Here is a 24,684-nt window from a genome sequence, read left to right on the forward strand (position 1 = left end):
TTCTTTATTTCTTTTCTAACCATCTCAGATATGTGGTACGTTATAACAACTTGAGATATCTTGAGAAGATATTTTAGAATGATGATGAGGTGAGCTATAGATGCGAGACGGTATAGATGATAATTTAATCGAATATTGAGTTGTACCAGTATTTGATATTTGTATTCTTTTGTATTAGACGATGATTTGGATATTACAGGCCAAATCATAGTGTACTCTTGTATTAATTATTTTAGTTGTACCTTGATGGTTTATTGTGGCCTGTGTGGGTCTGCCAAATTATGTAGTGGTCTAATGTATATTATTGTGGACTGAGATATTCATGTGTGAATATGTTTATTTAGTTAATAATATGATTTATTTGGTGATGGATTATGTGATCATGGATAGATTAGCAGTTTTTATTTGATGATGTCATGATTATATGTGCGTAGGTGACTATTAGTGCGTGACGGGCCCCGCCTGACCTGTCGCGTGTGCCGCGCGTGCCGCGTGGGTGCGTGTGCGTGCACATGCATGTGCCGGGCGGGGGTGTTACAGACATGATCCGGATCGAGACAACGACATCCATGGGCAAATCATGCATCTCGAATTCTTCAAGTTGAAAGGTGGTGATCCGATCGATTAGTTGTATATGGGGAGCAATTCTTCGCATACCAAGGTACGGCGGAAGAATACAAGGTGACGCTTGCGAGCTTCCACGTTGAAGATGCGGTGCTTCATTGATTTCGAGCAGCCAATGCCAATGAGGCTATTGAAACTTGGGCTGACTTTTGCGCCGATATCATGCAGTGATTTGGAGTGTTGGGGGTATGAAGGCTTCGATGCTCTGCTATCAAAGACAGTGCAAAAGACTACGGTTGGGGCATATCAAGAAGAATTTGAGAGGATAAGTAGCCGACGTCAATCCCCATGGACGGATCAACAATTTCGCAGCACCTTCATCTCCGTGCTGCGGGGAGACATACAAGTCGATGTGAGGGATTTAAGGCTTAGAACTTTAAAGGAGGCCTTCGAAGATGCGGCGCTCATGGAAGACAAACATTGAGCCATGAAGTTATATATGAAACAGAACTGGTTGAGCCAAGGAAGCCGCAATCACCTTGCATGGCAAAAGGTGAGACTATACAGGCCCACGAGGGAGGAAATGGAGGTGGTCCACCCACTTGGAGCGCATGAAGGACTCATACTAAGTTGATTTAATTGACTTAGATATATATTGTTATCGTGAGCCCATTTTATAGCTTGGATCAGAATGGAGGCATCAAGGATGAACCAGATGTGTTTGGACTCAAAATTGGGAAGGCGGATCCAGACCTTATGAGACCCATACAAAGGGGTCAGCTTCGCCTCCCCTGATTTTGAACCCAAAGGGATCCAACTTATTGAACCATACCGAGTGGATGCCACCGAATCCCACGGCTCGATTTGGGTGGACCTATTATGGGTTAGGGCAAACGATTGGATACAATAGGCCAGTCCAGCTATGGTTCAACACAACTAGAGGACAAGCAGAGAGGATCAACTTGGGTTTCAGAAGGTGGAACGGGATTATGATGGGCTGTTGCGAATAGATCAGTTTCGCAACTATGGGTGTGGAGAGATGGTGCTTAACTAGACCCATTGGGCTGACCTTGCTGGATTCAAGTCTATGATGAAGTGGCTTGGGCCCAAGCTAAGACTCAAGATGAGGAGGTCAGATTGAACCCAAAGGATGCAGCTTGATAGTGGTCTTGAACAGGATGCTATCGTGACCTAGCCAAGTCAAAGAGCATGGAGAAGGGTAACAGGTCGGTGGCAATTCGGCTAATCCAAGGGACGTGAATAGTTTGCAACTTGAGCAGGACGACAACCCTCAGTTGGTGCAACTTGGCTATTTAAGGGCATCACACTCTTCACCAAAGCGACGAAAGAGAGGATGTGACGCTAGCATCCAGGTATTTTTTCCAACTCGAGTTGCCAACTCGAGTTTGTCAAAAGTTGGCAACCAGGGGTAGGAAAAATGCTTGGCTTTTAGCAAGAAAGATAGAGAAGAAGGTGAATTGATGGGAGAATTGGGACTAGGTGTTTATCCCAATTTGAATTGCCAACCATGTCGATCGGAAGGGATGGAAATTTAAATCGAGATAACACCCAATTTCTAGTGCCGAAGCAAGAAGACGCAAGACGCCGGCCATGGAGAAGACTGGATCAGACCAGATCAGCTTTTCGGGATGGAACCAAGAAGTTTGTTTCAAAGGTTGGAGCGGTGGCTACAGTAAGGACTGAATGTTAGTCCCAGTTTGCCTTGCCAATCACATCTTATGGAAGGTTGGCCCTCCAAAATGGGATTAGCATTTAATCACCCATGCACGAATCCACCACATGGACGAGTTGCAATTTTTAGATGGAGAAAGAGTCGTCGGGTCTAAAAGAGGAGAAACTGTCGGAGAAATGTGCACAAACTAGTTCCTTAGGCCGAGCTCGTGAAGACCAATAGTGCAATGACTCGAGTTGATGACATGAAGTGAGCTGCATTTCAATTTTGCACCTTGAGACAAGGTGGCAAATGCGTGGTGGAATGATATAGTCTAGGATTGACCAAACCACCTCACACTAGACCAAATGGGATTAGGGGTGTTAAAATAAATGAGCGACTCAGGCTCAGCTCAACTAAAGTTTAAGCTCGACTTGGCTCGGCTCAAGATGAGACAAGCCTAAGCTCAAAACTGAGGCTCAATTTCAATTTCAAGTTGAGCCTGAATCGAAGCCGGCTTGCTTAGGCTCGGCTCGACAAGCTCATTTACTCCTTTTCCCTCACCCTACCTAGACCAATCTTCGTAAGTCAAATGGTCCACCCTCACCCATCACGATTTGCCTACCAAGCTATTCCATTACCCTACGCTTGCCCTCATCCCACCCCTGCCCTCACCCCACCCTCACCCATCAGACCTCCTCTCTATTGGCCTCCATTGATAAGCCACCACCACCTCCTCTTCGTTAGTATCCTCCTCTTCTTCCATTGACTGTCTCCTCCGGCCTCCTTCAGCGACCTCCTCCATCATTGGCACTAGGCTCGGCGTCGGCCTCCTCCTCCTCCTCCTCCTCCTCCTCGTTCTCCTCCATTGACCATCTCCTCCGACCTCATCCTCTATTGGCAAGCCACCGTCGTTGCCTCCTCCTCTCCGTTGGCTTACTTTATCACCTTCACCATTATATCACCAATGCCGTTACCACCTTCATCTCAGCTAACCACAACTACTACTGGTCAAAGAGTCAGCCACTCCTACCACACCTTCTACATCTGGAGCATCGAGAGCCAGTACTGCTGCGAGTAGGGGTCGTGGGGGCGCACGATCTGAACCTCCTAGTAGAGGGCAGGTCGGACGAACCGGCCGAGTTTTTGCTATGACCCTGCGGGATGCTAAAGCATCCAATGAGGTGGCCATAGGTAACTGAATAAATTAATCATATTAGTTAACTTTTTACGTATGTTCTACTCATACATAATATTAAATCCTCCTTTCTAACCCTGTGCAAATTTGCATATTGTGAAAAATGCATTTTTCCTATTTTAATTAAGACATACGCAATGGCAAGTACCATGACATTATTTGCACCCACTGCTAGGATTTTATTTGACCCTGGGGCCACCCATTATTTTATTTCTACTTCCATCCTGGAAAATGTGGATGTGGCGCCAGGTCCTGTTGTGGAGCCCTACCCCACTTGGTGACTTTCTGGAAGTCCGCCATGTTTATCGATCTTGCACCCTAACTTTTGGCGAGTGGAATTTCATGGCGGACCTCCTACCCCTCGAGATCCAGGACTTTGATCTAATCCTAGGGATGGATTGGTTAGCTGCCTACCATGCCAGTATTAAGTATTACAGCAAGGAGATTATCTTGCAGCTTAGTGATGGCATAGAATGTCGATTGTGTAAGGATCGACAGGTGGACCGTTCGCAGTTGATGGCAATCATGTCCATCGAGTCAGCTAGGACCCAAACCCTAACTGACTTACCAGTGGTGCGGGAGTTCCCATATGTTTTTCTTGAGGACATTCTCGGGCTTCCCCTAGATAAGAGAGTTGAGTTCACCATCGACCTGATTCCAGGGGCAGGACGAGTCTCCAAGGCACCTTACCATATGGCTCCGAAGGAAATGGAAGAACTGAGAGAGTAGATTGATGACTTGCTAAGTAGGGGACTCATCCGACCTAGCTCATCCCCTCGGGGCGCTCCAGTCCTGTTTGTGAAGAGGAAGGATGATACCCTCCACCTTTGTATTGATTATCGGTAACTAAACCAGCTAACTATGAAGAACAAGTATCCCTTGCCTCACACTGACGACCTGTTTGATCAATTGCATGGGGCACACGTCTTCTCAAAGATTGATCTGAGATCTAGGTATCATCAATTGAGGATTAGGAAAGCGGATGTCCCAAAAACCGCTTTCCATACCCGGTATAGGTTGTATGAGTTCCTAGTTATGCCTTTCGGCTTGACCAATGCACCAGCTATCTTCATGGACTTGATGAACCGAGTCTTTCGCCCTTTCTTGGATCGGTTCATGGTGGTCTTCATTGATGATATCTCGATTTACTCGGCCTTAGAGCAGGAGCATGAAGAGCACCTTCGATTGGTACTACAGGTGCTAAGGAGAGAAAAATTATTTGCTAAGTTTTCCAAGTGTGAATTTTGGCTGGAGGAAGTGGTGTTCCTTGGGCATGTGGTCTCGGGAGAGGGCATACGGGTTGATCAATCCAAGATCACTATTGTGCTCAATTGGAGGCAATTGTGTACCGTCCCGAAGGTTCGCAGTTTCTTGGGTTTGGCCGGGTATTACCGACATTTTGTGGAAGGGTTTTCAAAAATTGCCAGTCCACTTACTAGGCTGACCAGGAAGGATCAGTGCTTTGTATGGACAGCTGATTGTGAGGAGAGCTTCTAGGAGCTGAAGAGGAGACTTAGATCTGTACCCATCCTTATAGTTCCTCGTACTGGAGGGGGCTACTAGGTCTACTATGATGCTTCATACTCTGGCATGGGCTGTGTTATTATGCAGGAGGGCGGAGTTATTGCTTATGCATCCAGGCAGCTCAAGAACCATGAGCGGAACTACCCTACCCACGACTTGGAGCTAGCAGTAGTAGTGTTCGCTCTGAAGATTCGGAGGCATTATCTCTACGGGGAGAAGTGCGAGATTTTCACTGACCATAAGAGTTTGAAGTACCTATTCACCCAGAGGGAGTTGAACATGAGACAACGCAGGTGGCTTGAGCTTGTGAATGATTACGACTGCACTATTAACTACCACCTTGGAAAGGCAAATATGGTGGGTGATGCCTTGAGCAGGAAGTTGATGGGAAATTTGTCTAGTTTGATTACTCAGTAGCAGGACATCCTGTGAGATCTGCAAAAGATGGACATGCACATCATAGCTAAAGATGTGGGTGCTAGACTGGTTGGTCCATTAACTATGAGGCCGACTCTAGCGGAGAGGATCAAAGTTGCACAGGTAGAAGACCCACATTTTCTGCAAGTCCTCCAACAAGTTCGAGACTTAGGTAAAAAGGATTTTTGCCTTGATGGATTGGGAACCCTGAAGTTTGGAGATAGATTCTGTGTACCTAACGTGGGCGAATTCCGTCGGGAAATTTTGGAGGAAGCTCACCAAACATCTTACAATGTGCAACCTAGGGAGACGAAGATGTACCATGATGTTCGTAGATACTTTTCGTGGCCGGGACTGAAGAAGAGCATTGCAGAATTTGTAGCTCGATGCTTGATTTGTCAGCAGGTCAAAATTGAACATCAGAGGCTGGCTGGGACACTCAGGTCCTTACCCATTCCTGAGTGGAAGTGGGAGCATATCACTATGGACTTTGTGGTGTGTCTGCCGAAGACCTTGAAGAAAAATGACTCTATATGGGTGATTGTGGATCGATTGACCACGTCAGCTCACTTCCTCCCAGTCAGTACAACTGATTCTATGGATCATCGAGCCACTTTATTCCGGGATGAGATTTTTGCCTGCCATGGGGCACCAATTACTATAACTTCTGACCGTGACCCAGATTCACCTCTAAGCTGTGGCATCATTTCGCTAAGTCACTGGGTACCAAATTGTAATTCAGCACTGCCTATCATCCTCGGATTGACGGTTAGTCGGAGCGGACAATCCAGACCTTAGAGGACATGCTATGTGCCTCAGTTGCAGACTTCAGACTCAGTTGGGACCGACACCTTCCCCTAATTAAGTTCGCCTATAATAATAGTCATCACTCCAGCAATTGGGATGCCCCCTATGAAGCTTTATATGGATGGAAATGTCGGACACCTGAGACGAAGTGGGAGAACAGAAGATAGAGAGCTCGAAGCTAATCCTGGAGACCGTGGACAAGGTGCGGAAGTTGCGGGAACATTTGCAAGTTGCCCAAAGTCGATAGAAGATCTATGCTGACCGTCGACGTCGAGATTTGGAGTTTCAGGTCGGGGACAAAGTCTTCCTCAAGGTCTCGCCGTGGAAAAGGGCATTTCGATTTGGGAAGAAGGGCAAACTGAGCCCTCTATATATAGGCCCTTATGAGATCTTGGCACGGATAGGACCGGTTGCTTACCGGGTGAAATTTCCATCTATGTGCGAACATGCCCAGACTCTCCACACTGGAAGTAGGTAACACGAGCACTAAGGCAGTCACGAGATATGTGATCCCTCTTGCCGCAAGCAAAAAAAATCCGACCCTCAGGGGTAGATGGCCGAGCAAAACCACCAATGCCCGAACTGCTCGAAACTACTGCTGACCTCCCACCACCAATAGAAGGTCGAGCCCTACTCGGCCCGCCTGAACCCTGAGGGCTGGGTCTACCCGGGGTAGCACTAGAACATGCGCCACTAGCATAGGGGTGACACCTGGTCATAGGAAGGTCCCACCAAAATGACCTCCACGCGGACGCCCATCAAAACGACCGGTATGACCCGCTACTTGCTCCTGATGCTGTGAGCGCTCCTCAAGTAAGTCCCTCTCCGCTATCCCTGCACTCTCCACCAACTCTGCGTAGGTTAGGTTCTTCACCATGTTCACCTGATTACGGATCTCGATCCAGAGGCCCATCTTGAACTGGTCAGCTCTAGTAGCATCATCAGATATGACTCTAGGGCAGAAGTGGGATAAGACATTCAATCTGTCCTCATACTGTGCCACTGTCATATTCCCCTGCCTCAACTGGGTAAACTACTTCGTCAGCTCAAAACGTAGCGATGCAGGAAAATATTTTTGGCCAAAGAAATTTGAAAATGCCCTCCACGTGATGTACTCCCCAGCAAGGCGATTCAGCATCATGCGCTTAGTGGCCCTCCACCACTCTTCCGCCTCTCCGTGGAGAAGGAAAGTGGCAAAGTTCACCTAACGACTCTCTAGGCACTCAAAAGCGGTCAGGATCTTTCGCACATCTACCATCCACCTATTAGCCTACATGGGGTTCATCATGTCGCTGAACAAAAGGGGGTTAAGCTGCATGAACCGGTTCAATGACCAGGCGGACCCACCTCTAATCTACTCAGCTGGAGTAATATGCTTTGACGGCTCCCTCGGTATGTGCATCCCAGACATAGCCGCCGTGCTCTCCTGGACTAACTCTTCAATGAGCCTTTCCTGCTGTCTGACAAGCTGTCCCAAAGCCTCAATGCTGGTTGAAGTACCGTCCACAGACCGAGCACGTCTAGGCGGCATTCCTAGTAAGTTCAACGCAATTTAGTTCTTAATTCACAAGTTGTCAAAAGTCATACGTGACTCTATTATTCATTACTCCTAGTTATTCATTATTATTATCACTTTCCTATGTATTTGGATGATATATAGGAAGACTTGCCGGATTTATGGTAAACCTAGGCTCTAATACCAAGTTGAAACACCCAAACCTCCAAATACATGTGTAAACCGCATGGGTAAATCCCCTCACGCGGTGCATCACATGACTTGTCAGTACTAGAATTTCACAAGGCACACAACAACACAAATTCACCATAAATAAACTCAACCATAAGAGTCCGGATACAAATTCCATAGGTCACAACAAGCCTTTTAGATACACATCCAAAATATAATGCTAAAGTCCAAAATATATCGTCAATCATAACGCCCTCGTAGGGGCTCAATACAACTAATAGATATACTAAAATAGAAAGGCAGCTACTCCTCATTACCTGCACCTGCGTCCCCTAGCTTTGAAATAATGTCACCAAGAGGTGGTGAGCTCAGAGCCCAGCGAGTAGGATCCATACAGTCTAAACAATGAAATCACATGTGCATATCCAATAAATGCCTATAATTGCTAGCAATAACAATATGCTTATTGAAATAACTTACCATGACTTACTAGATTAATGCAATCAATAAAGATTTTACGTCACTATCCTGGAACATGCTAGTTACTAAACATATCAAGATAAGTCCACATAGATATCATGCTTGATACAATTTCATACAAATCTCAATCATAGTGTTTACATATAATGCATAGCAATAAAAGAGTAATTTAGTCATCTCATGCCCACCGAGGCATTAATCATACTTATCATAGCTCATCGAGCTATTCACCACACATGGTAAATACTCTCAAGAAAATTATCCATCACATAACCATCCATCATCTCATACATCGAGGGGGCGATATATACACATCTAGCAGTAATGTCACCTACATGTGTATGGCGACACTACATGTGACCATCAGACTAAGGACCCCGGTCATAAGCCCATATCTCACTCTCTCTAAATCATCACCGCCCTTAGCAGGAGAATCGGGAGCCCTCGGCTCATCAATAGACGTCCTGACCTTGCATTGTCGGGTACCGCTAGAGATATATCCCCACCTCACAATCATGTTCTTCTATCATTATAATATAGTCCTAACTATGCAGTACAATTACCTGAATGCCACACAGGCTCCTGACCTCAGGTGTAGGCCGCTAATAGTATAGTCATATAAAATACACTCTACCCTTAACCCTAGACTGAGTGAGTAGGGGCACTGCCTAGTCAGAACTTGACTACTAATGATAGGTGAAAGTGGTGCAGTGTCCATGAGTGTATAAGTCATGTCATAGGGAGCAGGAGTTTGACATCGGTAGTTGGGTGTTTTTGACGGTGCAACCATTTCGACAGGTGACCTTGCGTCTGATGCGTAACCAAAAGTTAGCACATCATTACTTTGATCTGTTTCAGGTGTTGGAGCGTATTGGTCCGGTTGCATATCGTTTGGAGCTGCCGGAGGGGTCGAGAGTGCATCATGTCTTCCATGTTTCATTGCTAAGGGAGCGCATTAGAGATCATGAGATGGTTGGATCAGTTCTACAAAAGCCATTAGAGGAGATAAACATTGTAGAGCGAGTTTGTGTACTTGCTAGATGCCGACGACGACATGGTACTAGATTGAAGATGGAGATGGCTTGGCAAGCCATCATATAAGGCGACATGGGAGTTGGAGACTAACATTTTGGAACGTTTCCCCAACTTTTCACCTTGAGGGCAAGGTGGGGGAAAGCGAGGAGGGTTGATACACTTAGTTAGGATCTTTTCTTATTGCATTAGTTGTTTATTTTAATTAAAATAAAATTTCTATAGGTCACGTTCGAATGCAATAGGGGTCGCATTCGAACGCCCTTGTGCGTTCGAACGCAGTCGGGCGAGTTCGAACGCCTGTATCGCGTTCCACATACAGAGATAAAGTTTTTGGTGGTTTGAACGCGATCGACGAGAATCGTCTAGAATTAGGGTTACATATTATTTTAGGACTTGTTGGCTAGCCTCTATAAATATGTGAATGGCAGCCAACTTTATTATGCTATTAGATTATTGATTTCTTGCCTCTTATCTTCTTTTCTAGACTCTCTCCCTCCTCCCTTTTTACCAACCTTCCACCTCAATCATTGGCAAGGTTTCTCTTAACTTCTAATCTCCCTCGACTGTCGAGCCACCCCTCTCCTTTAGGATCTCGACCACTTCGTTCCCTTCGTCTATATCCCTTAATTACATCCACCATCCACCTTTATATCCATACCCATCCATAACCCTAACATCCATTCCACCCAACACCACCACCATCACCCATGTTATGTCGTGTTTTCGTCCCAGTTGCAGTTCGAAGTTGCAAAGGGCGTAAATACAAAAGTTGTAGATCAGGAAGTTACGGATCTAACCCACTTGTGCAGAGTGATTCCTATAATACATCTAGATCTTGAAGGAATCATTGCGTAACCTATCTTTAGTACGAGAACCCATCAGTCGTGTTCGAACGCCCTTGCGAATGCCTGCATCAGGTTCATAACTATAGAGGACGCGAAAAGTGCATTCGAATGCAGTCGGGCGAGTTTGAACTCCGCATTCAAACGCCTACATCGCGTTCGCACATACAGAGAACGTCTTCTATGCGTTCGAACACGATCAGGCATGTTCGAACGCGATCGACTGGAATCCTCTAGAATTAGGATTACTTATTTTTATTAGGACTTGTTGGCTAGGATCTATAAATATGTGGATGGTAGCCAAATTCAGAAGGGAATTTGGATTATTTATTTCTTGCCTCCTATGTTCTCTCTAATCTCTCTTCCTCCTCTCTCTTCACAAACCTTCCACCTCAACCAATGGTATGGTCTCTCCTAACTTCTAATATCCCTCATCTGTCGAGTCCTCCCTATTCTTTAGGATCTCGACCACTTCTTCCCCTTTGTCTATATCTCTTAACCACATTCACCATCTATCTTCATCTCCATAATCATCCATAATTCTAACATCCTCAAAAGGTGTAGCGGTGGATCCGAAAAAGTGCCAATGGGGAGTATTAAAAGTAGAGTATTTAGGCCACATCATCTCAGCGAATGGTGTAGCGGTGGATTCGAAAAAGTGCCAATGGGGAGTACCAAAAGTAGAGTATTTAGGCCACATCATCTTAGCGAAAGGTGTAGCGATGGATCCTCAAAAGGTTGCATGTATGATGCCGCTTGGCCTACTCCTACTACTACCATCGGATTGCGAGGAATTTTGGGGCTGACTGGATATTATCGCCGATTCATCGTCGAGTATGACAAGATTACTACTCCTCTCACTTCTTTGTTGAAGGACTCTTTTAGATGGACGGATGAAGCCACTACATCCTTTGAAAAACTGAAAACAACAATGATGATGACACCCGTTTTAGCACTTCTGAACTTCAACAAAGAGTTCATTGTGGAATGTGATGCATCGAGTGTTTGCATAGGAGCTGTACTAATGCAAGGAGGACGACCCATTGTCTTTCTTAGTCAGGCTTTATTATACAAATCTCAGCAATTATCAAGTTATGAGAGAGAGATGTTGGCAATACTATATGCGGCGACAAAGTGGAGGCCTTAATTGATTAGTAGGCGATTCATTATCGGAACCGATCAAAGGAGCCTTTCATATTTTATGGGACAGTGTATACACACTCTGGCACAGCAGAGATGGGTCACAAAATTGTTGGGGTATGATTATAAAATACAATACAAGAAAGGAATAAAAAATAGAGCGGCGGATGCACTATCGCACCAACCCGATACTATCGAGAATGCAGCCTATTCTTCTCCTACTTTTTCCTTCCTTGATGAGCTGAGGTATGCATGTACATCTGACCTAGATGTTTTGAGATTGTTGTAGGAGGTGATGGATGATCCGAAGCGTGATCTAGAGTTGGAGAACCGAGGCGGTTTGCTGCTGGACTACGGATGCATTCGGGTGCCAACAAATGATGAATTGCAGCAGAAATTATTGGAGCACTTCCACCAAACTCTAAAGGCTAGTCATCAAGGTGTTTTGAGGACTTATAGGAGGATATCTCAGAGCTGCACATGGCCAGGATTGAGGTAGGATTTGAGGAGTTTTGTCTGTGCTTGCGAAGTCTGTCAAAGGGCTAAGGCAACCACGTTGAAACCGGCCAGATTACTTCGACCTTTACCTATAGCGGACCGTGTTTGGGAGGACAGTTCTACATATTTCATAAAGGGTATTTCGTTGGTACGTGGTTATTCTGTTATCTTTGTAGTAGTTGATAGATTGAGCAAGTATACACATTTTTCGGCATTATCATATTGATGAGTTCTTGTACCAAAAGATCGCCTACGGAACAATTCCTTAAGATTTGAATTAATTGCAAAAAGCAGTCCGCGCAACAATGGAAAAATGTTTGTGAAATATTCTTCGATAGTAAGAAAATTATGAAACCAAGTGGATTAGATTCATAACTTCCTAATCTACAACTTTCATATTTATGCCCTTCGTAGATTCGAAATGAAACCTGTACGAAAAGATAAAATAACATGGGTGACGGTGGTGGTGACCAGTGTAGTGGATGTTAGGGTTATGGATGGGTATGAAGATGAAGGTGGATGGTGGATGTGATTAAAGGATATAGACGAAGGGAACGAAGTGGTCGAGATCCGAAAAAAGAGGGGTGACTCAACAGACGAGTGAGATTAGTTAGGAAAAACCTTGCCAACGGTAGAAGTGGAAGGATAGTGAAAAGGGAGGAGGGAGAGAGAGTCTAGGGAGAAGATAGGAGGCAAAAAATTAATAATCCAATAGCATAATGAAGTTGGCTGGCATCCACATATTTATAAATTCTAGAGGATTCTCACCGATCACTTTGAACGCACAAAAAGACATTCTCTATATGTGCGAACGCAATGCAGGCTTTTGAACTCTCCCGACTGCGTTCGAACATATTTGCGAGCCTAATTCAGGTGTTCGCAAGGGCGTTCGAACACGACCCCTCCCACGTTCGAACATGACCTATAGAAATTTTATTTTAATTAAAATAAACAACTAATGCAATAAAAAAGATCTTAACTAAGTCTATCAGCCTACCTCGCTACCCCCCACCTTGCCCTCAAGGTGAAAAGTCGGGGAAATGCTCCAACATGTCAGTCTCCAACTCTTATGTCGTCTTATCGGATGGCTTGCCAAACCACTCAACTAAAATCTCCATCTCCAATCTGGTACCATGTCGTCATCGGCGTCTAGCAAGTACACGAACTAGCTCTACAATCTCTATCTCCTCTAGTAGCTCTAGTAGAATTAATCCAACAATCTCATGATCTCCAATACAGTCCCTCAACAATGAAACATTGAATATAGGATGCACTCTCGACCCCTCTGGCAGCTCCAAACGATATGCAACTAGACCAATACACTCCAACACCCAAAACGAACCAAAGTAGCAATGTGATAACTTTTGCTTACGCATCAGACGCAAGGTCACTTGTCGATACGGTTGCACCCTCACAAACATCCAATTGATGATGTAAAACTCTAATAGGTTCTTGTACCAAATGATGAGATCTGGAACCAAAAGATCGACTACGGAATAATTCCTTAAGATCTAAATTTATTATAGGAAGCAGTCCGCACAACTGTGGGAACATATTCGTCAGATATTCTCCGGTAGTTAGAAAGTTACGAAACTAATTGAGTTAGATCCATAACTTTCTGATATAAAACTTTTGTACTTACACCCTTCGCAGATTCGAACTGTAGTAGGATCAAAAATACGGAATAACGTGGGTGATGGTGGCGGTGACGGGTGGAGTGGATGCTATAATTATGGAGGGATATGGAGATGAAGGTAGATTGTGGATATGATTTAGGGATATAGACGAAGGGAATGAAGTGGTCGAGATCCCAAAGAAGAGGGGTAACTCAACAGTCGAGGGAGATTAGAAGCGAGGAAAAACCTTGCGAACGGTAGATGTGAAAGGATGGTGAAGAGGGAGGAGGGAGGAGCCTAGAAAGAAGATAGGAGGCAAGAAATTAAGAATCCAATAGCATAATGAAGTTGGTTGCCATCCACATATTTATAGAGGCTAGCCAACAAGTCCTAAAACAATATGTAACCCTAATTCTAAACGATTCCCGTCGATTGCGTTCGAACGCGATGGATCTCTTCGAATGCACTCATAAAATCCTTTATCTGGATTTGCGAACGCGACACAGGCGTTCGAACACGGGCATTCACAAGGCATTCACAAGGCGTTCGAACGCAGGCGTTCATAAGGGCGTTCGAACACGACCTACATGACTTTTATTTTAATGAAAATAAATACCTAATGTAGTAAGAAAAGATCCTAACTAAGTGTATCAGCCCACCACGCTTCCCCTACCTTGCCCTCAAGGTGAAAGGTCAGGGAAACACTCTAAGATATAAGTCTCCAACTCCCATTTCGCCTCATTAAATGGCTTGCCAAGTCACTCAACTAAAATCTCCATTTCCAATCTGGTACTATGTCGTCGTCGACGTCTAGTAAGTACTCGAACTAGCTCTACGATCTCTATCTCCTCCAATGGATCCAGTAGAACTGATCCAATAATCTCATGATCCCCAATGCACTCTCTCAATAATGAAACATGAAAGACAGGGTGCACTCTCGACTCCTCCGGTAGCTCCAAACGATATGCAATCGGATCAATACGCTCCAACGCCCGAAACGGACCAAAGTAGCGATGTGGTAACTTTTGGTTATGCATCGGACGTAAAGTCATCTATCGATACGGCTGCACCCTCACAAATACCCAACTGCTGATGTCGAACTCCTGCTCCCTATGGCTACGATATAAACTTGCTTCATGCGGTTTTGAGCAAATTTAAGATGAGCACGCAACCTCCTCAATGTGGCATTTCTATACATCAAAGCTAAATCCACCTCCATACGATTTGCAGATGCCACTCGATCAAATAGAGTCATGCCAATGCTGCTATGATATGCGGTGTTGTAAGAGCACTCCGCCCAGAGTAAGAACTCCAACCATCGTCTCAACATCTCTCCAACAAAGCACCTCAAATACTGCTCAATGCCTCAATTGACCACCTTGGTTTGGCCATCCGCCTGTGGATGGTAGGCCGAACTGAAATTCAATCGAGTCCCCTACAATCTAAAAAACTCAGTCCAAAAGTCACTCATAAATACACGATCATGATCCGAGACAATCGTACGTGGCATGCCATGTAACATTGGAGCCATGCGTCCATTCACCACCTTAAATGGAGTCATGCCAATGCTACTATGGTAGGCGGTGTTATAAGACCACTCTACCCACGGGGAGAACTCCAACCATCGTCTCGGCATCTCTCCTATAAAGCACCTCAAGTACTGCTCAATGTCTCGATTGACCACCTTAGTTTGGTCGTCCGTCTGCGGATGGTAGACCGAACTGAAGTTCAATCTAATCCCCTACAACCTAAAAAACTCAGTCCAAAAGTTGCTCATAAATACACAATCACGATCTGAGATAATCGTGCGTGGCATGCCATATAATTGAGCAATATCTCTAACAAAAATTTCAGCCACCGTCTTGGCTGAAAATGAATGTGACAATGCCGAAAAGTGCGCATGCTTGCTTAATCTATCAACCACCTCAAAGATAACAGAATAACCACATACCAGCGGAAGACCCTCTATGAAGTTCATAGAAATGTACTCCTAAACATAGTCCGGTATAGGTAAAGGCTATAATAATCCGACCGATTTCAAAGTGGTTGCTTTAGCCCTTTGACAGACTTCGTAAGCACAGACAAAACTACTCACATCTCGTCTCAATCCTGGCCACGTGCAACTCTGAGATATCTTCTATAAGTCCTCGAGATAACCTCATGACCAGCCTCTAGAGTGTGGTGGAAATGCTCCAACAATTTTTGCCGCAATCTATCATTAGCGGCAACCCGAATGCATCAGCGGTCCAGCAGCAAACCGCCTCAATTCTCCAACTCGGGATGGCGCTTCGGATCATCCATCACCTCCTATAGCGATCTTAAAATATCTGGGTCAGATGTACATGTATACCTCAGCTCATCAAAGAAGGGAAAGGTAGGAGATGAATAGGCTGCATGCTCGGCGATATCGGGTTGGCGCGATAGTGCATCCACCGCTCTATTTTCCGTTACCTTCTTATATTGTCCTTTGATCGGTTCGGATAATGAATCATCTATCGATCAAATAAGGCCTCCACTTTGTCACCGCATGCAGAATTGCTAACATCTCTCTCTCATAAGTCGATAATTGCTGAGATTTTTGTGATAAAGCCTTGCTAAGATAGGCAATGAAATGTCCTTCTTGCATTAGTACAGCTCCTATGCCAACACCTGATGCATCACATTCAACAATGAATTCTTTGGTGAAATCCAATAGCGCTAGAACGGGTGCCATCGTCATTGCTGTTTTTAATTTTTCAAAGGCTGAAGTGGCTTCATACGTCCATCTAAAAGAGTCATTCTTCAATAAAAATAGTGAGAGGAGCAGCGATCTTGCCATATCCGGCGATGAATCGACGATAATAACCAGTCAGCTCTAAAAATCCTCTCAATCCGGTGGTAGTAGTAGGAATAGGCTAAGCATTCATACATGCAACCTTTTGAGAATCCGCCGCTATACCATCCGCTGAAATGATGTGGCCTAAATACTCCACCTTTGGTACTCCCCATAGGCACTTGGACTTTTTGATCTTCAATTGGTTTTGCTCCAACAAATTTAGCACATCCTCCAAATGCCGCCAATGCTCCAATTCAGTCCTGCTATACACTAAAATATGGTAAGAAAATATCAAGACATACCTTCGCAAGAGAGGCCGAAATATATCATTCATGAGGCCTCGAAAGGTAGATTGAGCATTGGTGAGACCAAAAGACATCATTCGAAACTCGTAATGCCCATCCGGAGTCCGAAATGCAGTTTTGTGCACAACTGCTGGGTGAACTATAATTTGATGATACCCAGCCCTCAAGTCAAGCTTACTAAATATAATCGCTCCTGCAAGCTCATCCAGCAACTCCCCGATAACTAGAATAGGATACCGGTCATTGATGGTAATAGCGTTTAGTGCTCGATAGTTGACACAAAAATGCTATGTCCTATTTTTTTTTTCGCAACAAAAGCACGGGGGATGAGTATGAGCTATGACTTGGTAGTATGAGGCCTTGCTCCAACATCTCAACTACGATCTTTGAGATAACTTCTTTCTGCACATATGGATACCGATATAGCCTCACGTTCGCCGGTGCAGCCCCGGGTACAATCTCTATATGATGGTCTGCCCCTCTCCTCGGTAACAACTCCTGCGGCTCCTCAAAAATCTAGAAAAGTTATCTAATAAATTATACAATTCAATGGTAGTACCTGAACTCGTTTGAGGCTCATCTCCTACCGGTCCTAACTGAAAAAGATAGGCCAAATCATACGCACAAGGCAGCTCTATCATAAGCTGCATCGTAAGAATCGACGAAGACCGAACACCATCAAGCCATACATCTTTGTTTCCTTATTTATATTTAATCCACATGCTCCGGAAATCAAATGTGACGGATCCCAAACTCTATAACCACTGAGCACGAAGGATAATATCTGCTCTTCGCAGCACGAATAGATATAAGTCCACAATGATGTCGTGTCCTTGCACTCGTATACCGACTCGGCGACACAAGCTCTCTGCCTTAAGTTTCTTGCCGTCTCCACAACATCAAACCCTGTAGTCGGTTCGGCATCCAAACCTAATCTCCTCACTAGCCTCTCATCTAGAAAGTTATGTGTACTCTCCGAATCGATGAGGATGTGCACACAATGCTTTCTAATGAGTCCATCTACTCATAACGTCCTCGGCGCGGAAGTACCCGAATATGCTTGCATCGATATTTCATCTTGGATATCTTCCTCAACGCCCTCCACAATAGCCTCCTCATGGGTCTCCTTTGGACACTCCCCATCATCATCAATCTCATCATCCTCCTCAGGACCATCGATAAGCATCACACTCTCGATCAATTTAGAACATCGATGACCGGGGGTGAAACGCTCATCACATCGAAAGAAAAGGCCCTTCGCTCTTCGCTCCTCCACCTAGGCAGGTGTGAGAGTTTGAACGGGGGGTCTTGTGCCTCCTCTAACATCGAAAGAAGGTGTCAAAGGTGGTCATGGTCTAGTAGTCGCAACCGCTATTTTTGAAACCGCAGAATTTTCGGCCGGCGTTCTAGGTGCAAACTGCCCATCTCGGTTGCCCCAATTGCTTTTCACTGCCATCCTTAAAGCCCTATGGTTTTGTTCCCTCCTCACGGTCTTCTCAAAGGCCACCTCAAGAGTAGTAGGATATAGAGCACGAACATCCGCTTGTATCTCCTCTCACAGCCCTGAAATAAATGTACTCATCAATGTACGTTCGGGCCACGGTGGCTCACAACGACTACTAACTCTATCAAACTCAGCTTGGTACTCCAATATGGTAGTCCTTTGAACCATCTTGCTTAATGTGGCAGCAAAATCTTCATATGCCGCTGTCCCAAATCTGTGTGTAATCCTCCTATAAAGATTAGCCCATCCGATAAATCCACCACCACGAATTACCGATCTATACCAATGCAATGCCGTTCCGTGGAGGTGAAAGCTTGCCATCTGGACTTTTGTATCTTCTGTTGTACCTTGACAATCAAAATATTGCTCAACTTGAAACACCCAATCCGTTGGATCATCGCCTTGCAATTTTGGAAAGTCCAAGCATGCGGTTCTCCCCCGAATAGCGTTGTCAAGTTCGCGAAAGGTCCTTGGTTTAGGTCTAAACCTTTGTGCATGTTGATCACCTTCTCTAAATCGTCGAGCACTTCCATCACCGTCTCCATAGGGATCAACCTCATCCTCAAAGTGCCAATCCTCCTCATCGACGAAGTGCACCGGTGCCGCACGCCTCTCGGGTTACACCACTGCCGGTCTTGGGTTTTGTAATGGAGGTAGGGGATGACGTGAAGGCATAGGTAGGAGGGGATCAGTGACACTCATATGACGCACCTGGACCTATGGGGTATCGGTTCTATGGGGTCCCACCGCTAGTTCTTCTTGAAACTTCATTCGTTGTCGAGGAGATGACGAACCCAATCGATTCATGACATATTCCTTGAATTCATTGTGATTCTTTTGTATGTTGTCAACTCTATGCAAAAATGTTTGGAACATGCCCCTTAGTTCATCCATATTCGAAACTATGGATGTTGGTTGACTCCGTCCTGCCATGGTCGTTCCAAAGGAATTGGCCTCTCGATTAGGATCATTGTGCATTGAGTCCTCCCTTGTCGGTGTGCTCTCCATAGGTCTCCTTGTTGATATCATCTTCCTTGTTTCAACCATTAATGGAGGTCCGAGGTTCACCTTCTCTGATACCAAATGATAGGTTCTTGTACCAAATGATGAGATCTAGAACCAAAAGATTGGCTACGGAATAATTCCTTAAGATCTAAATTTATTATAGAAAATATTTTGCGCAATCGTGGGCAAATATTCGTCAGATATTCTTCGATAGTTAGACAATTACGAAACCAATTGGGTTAGATCCATAACTTCCTGATCTACAATTGTATTTACTCCTTTCGTAGATTCGAATTGTAATAGGGATGAAAACACGGAATAACGTGGGTGATGGTGGTGGTGACGGGTTGAGTGGATGTTAGGGTTATCGATAGGTATTGGAGATGAGGATGGATTATGGAAGTGATTAAGGGAAGTAGACGAGGGGAACGAAGTGGTCGAGATCCCAAAGAAGAGAGGTTGCTCGATAGCCAAGGGAGATTAGAAGTGAGGAGAAACATTGCCAATGGTAGATATGGAAGGATGGTGAAGAGGGAGGAGGGAGACGTCTATAGAGAAGATAGGAGACAAGAAATCAATAACCCAATAGCATTATGAAGTTAGTTGCCATCCACATATTTATAGAGGCTAGCCAACAAGTCCTAAAATAATATGAAACCCTAATTCTAGAGGATTCCCATCGATCGCGTTCGAACGCGCCCGATCGCGTTCGAATGCACTCAAAAAGCCGCTTCTCTGGATTTGTGAATGCGACACAGGCGTTTACAAGGCATTCACAAGGCGTTCGAATGCAAGCATTCACAAAGCATTCACAAGGCGTTCACAAGGGCGTTCGAACACGACCTACAGGAATTCTATTTTAATGAAAATAAATACCTAATGCAATAAGAAAAGATCCTAACTAAGTATATCAAACTCCTACTCCCTATGGCTACGATCATAAACTTGCTTCATGCGGTTTTGAGCAAGTTTAAGATGAGCACGCAACCTCCTCAATGTGGCGTCTCTATCTCGATGTGCTCTCCTTAGGTCTCCTTGTTGATGTCATCTTTCTTGTTTCAACCATTAATGGAGGTTTGAGGTTTGCCTACTCTAATACCAAATTGATGAATTCTTGTACTAGAAGATCAGCTATAGAATAATTCCTTAAGATTTGAATTTATTGTACGAAGTAGTCCGCTCAACCATGGGAAACTATTTGTCAAATATTATTTGATCATCAAAAAATTATGTAATCGAGTGAACTAGATTCGTAACTTCCTGATCAACAACTTTCGTATGAACGGGTGGAGTGGATGTTAGGGTTATGGATGAGTTTGGAGATGAAGGTGGATGGTGGATGTGATTAAGAGATAAAGATGAAGGGAATGAAGTGGTCGAGATCCCAAAGAAGATGGGTGGCTCCACAGACGAGGGAGATTAGAAGTTAGGAGAAACCTTGCCAACGGTAAAGGTGGAAGGATGGTGAAGAGGGAGGAGGGAGAGAGTCTAGAGAGAAGATAGGAGGCAAAAAATAAAGAATCTAATAGCATAATGAAGTTGGCTGCCAATAAGTTTTAAAACAATATGTAACCCTAATTCTAGAGGATTCCCGCCGATCGCGTTCGAACGTGCCCAATCGCGTTCGAACACACCAAAAGATGTTCTATGTATGTGCGAACGCGATGTAGGCGTTTGAACTCGCCTGGCTGCATTTGAACGCACAACATGAGTTCTCTGTATTTACGAACCTGATGCAGGCGTTCGCAAGGGCGTTCGAACGTGACCCATCCTGTATTCGAATGCGACCTACATAAATTTTATTTTAATAAAGATAAATAACTAATGAAATAAGAAAAGATCCTAACTAAGTGTATCACACATCCATTTTCTGCCAAGTTAGTGGCTAAAATTTTTCTGAGAGATATTGCTTGGTTACATGGCATGCCACGCATGGATCGTTATAGTGTATTTATGAGCGACTTTTGGACTGAGTTTTTCAGATTGCAGGGGACTCGATTGAACTTCAGTTCGGCCTACCATCCATAGACGGACGGCCAAACCGAGGTGGTCAATCGAGGCATTGAGCAATACTTGAGGTGCTTTGTTGGAGAGATGCCGAGACAATAATTGGAGTTCTTATAGTAGGCGGAATAGTCTTACAACACCGCCTACCATAGCAGCATTGGCATGACTCTATTTGAAGCGGTGTATAGATGCACGGCTCCGACATTACGCGCTTATGATCCAAAGGCATCTACAGAACGGACTGAGATGGACTTAGCCTTGATGGATAGAGACACCACATTGAGGAGGTTGCGTGCTCATATTAAACTTGCTCAAAACTATATGAAACAAGTTTATGATCGCAACCATAGCGAGCAAGTTTGTGCGCACGTACCAAGTCTCTACATGTCCTTTGTCTTACTAAGGGCATGCAAAACCATGCACGTGCTGACAAAAAATTTGCGTCGACCTAGTACTTCTACTATACAATGCATCCACGTATTTGCTACTGCAAAATCTTTGATTTAATGAAAGAGTATGGAATGAATTTTTGCTTCTAAATAACTTAACTACCGCTACTTATGGCGGTCCAAAATCGAAGAGATTATAGAAAATTAATTATAACTTAATATGATCACAAATTTATTTTGCATTTGGATGGCGTTCGTATCACGCATATAAAAACTACAAGGCGGGTGCAAAGAGAAATTTTGATATCCCTCAATTGGAGGCAAGGATGTTATAGTTTCTACGGTACCAAAAGATAGGCTCTGATATCAACGATAAGGCTATGGAATTATTCCTTCAAGATCTAGATTTATTGAAGGAAGCAATCCGCGCAACCAAGGAAAAATATTCACCAAATATTATCCCGTAGTCAGAAAATTATGAAACCAAGTGGAATCGATCCGTAACTTCCTGATCTATGTTATTTGTATTTATTCCCTTCATAGAGTCACAAAGAAACAGGGATGAAATTATTATTTATTGCAGATGACGGTGGTGGTGATGGGTGGAGTGGATATTAGCGTTATAGATGATTATGGAGATGAAGGTGAATAGGTGATGTCGTTTAAGTGATTAAGACAAAGGGGAAGAAGTGGTCGAGATCCCAAAGAAGAGGGAGGACTCGAAAGACAAAGGAGATTAGAAGTTAGGAAAGACCTTGCCAACGGTAGACGTAAGAGGTTGGTGAAGAGGGATGAGGGAGATAAGGGTAGAGAGAATAGAAAGAAGATAGGAGCCAAGAAATCAATAGTCCAATAGCATAATGAATTTGGCTACCAACCACCATTATAGAGACTAGCCAATAAACCCTAATTACAATAATTAACCCTAGTCCTCCTAGAATCCCACTGATCGCGTTCGAATGTGCCTGATCCCGTTTAAACCCACAAAAGACGTTCTGTGTATGTGTAAATGCGATGCAGGCGTTCGAACACGCCCGATCACGTTTAAATGTGCATTTCACATTTTTTGTATTTGAGAACCTAATGCAGGCATTCACAACTACAAGATGTAAAGTCGGGGAAATGCTCCAAGATGTCCGTCTCCAACTGCTATGTCGCCTCATCGAATGGCTTGCCAAGCCACTCGACTAGAATCTCCATCTCTAATCTTGTACCATTATCATCGTCAAGGCCTAGCAAGTACATGAACTAGCTTTACGATGTTTGTCTCCTCCAATGGCTCCGGTAGATCTGATCCAACGACTTCATGATCTCCAATTCGCTCCTCAGCAATAAAACATGGAAGACAGGATGCGCTCTCGACCCCTCTGGCAGCTCCAAACGATATGCAACCGAACAAATACGCTCTAACACCCGAAACAAACAGAAATAATGATATGCTAACTTCTAGTTTCGCATCGGACGCAAGGTCACTAGTCGATACAGTTGCACCCTCACAAACACCTAAATGTCAATGTCAAACTCCTGGTCCCTATGACTATGATCATAAACTTGCTTCAGACAGCTTTGAGCAAGTTTAAGATGGGCACGCAACCTCCTCAATGTGGCATCTCTATCTAACAAAGCTAAGTCCAACTCCGTCCTATCTTTAGATGCCACTGGATTATAAGCACGTAATGTCGGAACCGTGCATCCATACACCGCCTCAAATAAAGTCATGTCAATGCTACTATGGTAGGCACTATTGTATGACCACTCTGTCCACGGTAGGAACTCTAACCATCATCTAAGCATCTCTCCAACAAAGCACCGCAAGTACTACTCAATGCCTCGATTGACCACCTCGGTTTAGCCGTTCGTCTGTGGATGGTAGGCCGAACTGAAGTTCAATCGAGTCCCCTACAATCTGAAAAACTCCATCCAAAAGTCGCTAATAAATACATGATCATGATCCGAGACAATCGTGCATGGCATGCCATGTAACCGAGCAACATCTCTAACAAAAATTTGAGCCACTAACTTGGTAGAAAATAAATGTGACAATGCCAAAAAGTGCGCATACTTGCTCAATTTGTGAACCACCATAAAGATAACGGAATAACCATGTACCAACAGAAGACTCTCTATGAAATTCATAGAAATGTCTTTCCAAGCACGGTCCAGTATAAGGTAAGGCTGAAGTAATCTGGCCGGTTTCAATGTTGTTGCCTTAGCCCTTTGATAGACTTCGCAAGTATGGACAAAACTCCTCACATCACACCTCAATCCTAGCCACGTGCAACTCTGAGATATCCTCCTATAAGTCCTCAAGACACCCTCATGACCAGCCTCTGGAGTTTGGTGTCATGTTTTTATATTTACATAGTTACGTCTAGGAAAGAAGGATCATTTTAGCATATACATATCTGATACATAAACCATCTTGTCGAAGTGTTGATGGTATGTCAATCAGACCAATTAGAAAGGGGTATTTGGGTAATTTCATTTACCAAAGGGTATTTTGAATGTACACCTATGACGTTTAATTTCACTTTGTATTAGACAAACTTTTTCCCTGAGCAATATATAATACTTGTCCTACACTACAAGGACAGTTTAGAAATTTCATCCAACCCATGGGTATTCTCAGAATTTTATTTTGCATATGTCTACATGATAAAGGATGAAACCATGTATAATCTTTATCCTAAATTGTCCACTCAAGTAATCATTAGGTGATACTTAACGTTTGATTATCGAATTTGTCCAACTAGGTAATCAGGTAACCACACTTAGTCACAGAATGTTTGAGTATGTGCTTTGATTATCCGCATGGAAGCTTATGATCATGCTTTATGCCTGCACTATCTCATGGGTTCTTGTACTAAAAGGTCGACTACGGAACAATTCCTTTAAGATCTGAATTTATAGGAGGAAGCAGTTCGCGCAACCGTGGGAAAATATTCGTCAGATATTCTCCTATAGTCAAAATATTAAGAAGCTAATTGTGTTAGATCCGTAACTTCCTGGTCTACAACTTTCATATTTCTGCCCTTCGTAGATTCAAACTACAACTGGGACGAAATATCATGGATAATAGTGGTGGTGACGTGTGGAGTGGATGTTAGGGTTATGGATGGATATGGAGATGAAGGTAGATTGTGGATGTGATTCAGGGAAGTAGACGAAGGGAATGAAGT

The 24,684-nt window shown here is 44.1% G+C and overlaps 1 protein-coding gene across 1 annotated transcript; it reads left to right on the forward strand.

Moving 5' to 3' along the window:
* The first annotated feature begins 3,665 nt into the window (after positions 1-3,665).
* On the forward strand, positions 3,666-4,163 carry LOC140792208 (uncharacterized). Its single transcript, XM_073143063.1, has one exon. It carries the CDS (start codon positions 3,666-3,668, stop codon positions 4,161-4,163), a length of 498 nt encoding a protein of 165 aa, XP_072999164.1.
* The last annotated feature ends 20,521 nt before the right edge of the window (positions 4,164-24,684 follow it).

The sequence above is a fragment of the Typha latifolia genome, chromosome 7 (assembly GCF_019914945.1).
Source record: "Typha latifolia isolate L0001 chromosome 7, TyphaL0001v2, whole genome shotgun sequence".
NCBI classification, from domain to species: Eukaryota; Viridiplantae; Streptophyta; class Magnoliopsida; order Poales; family Typhaceae; genus Typha; species Typha latifolia.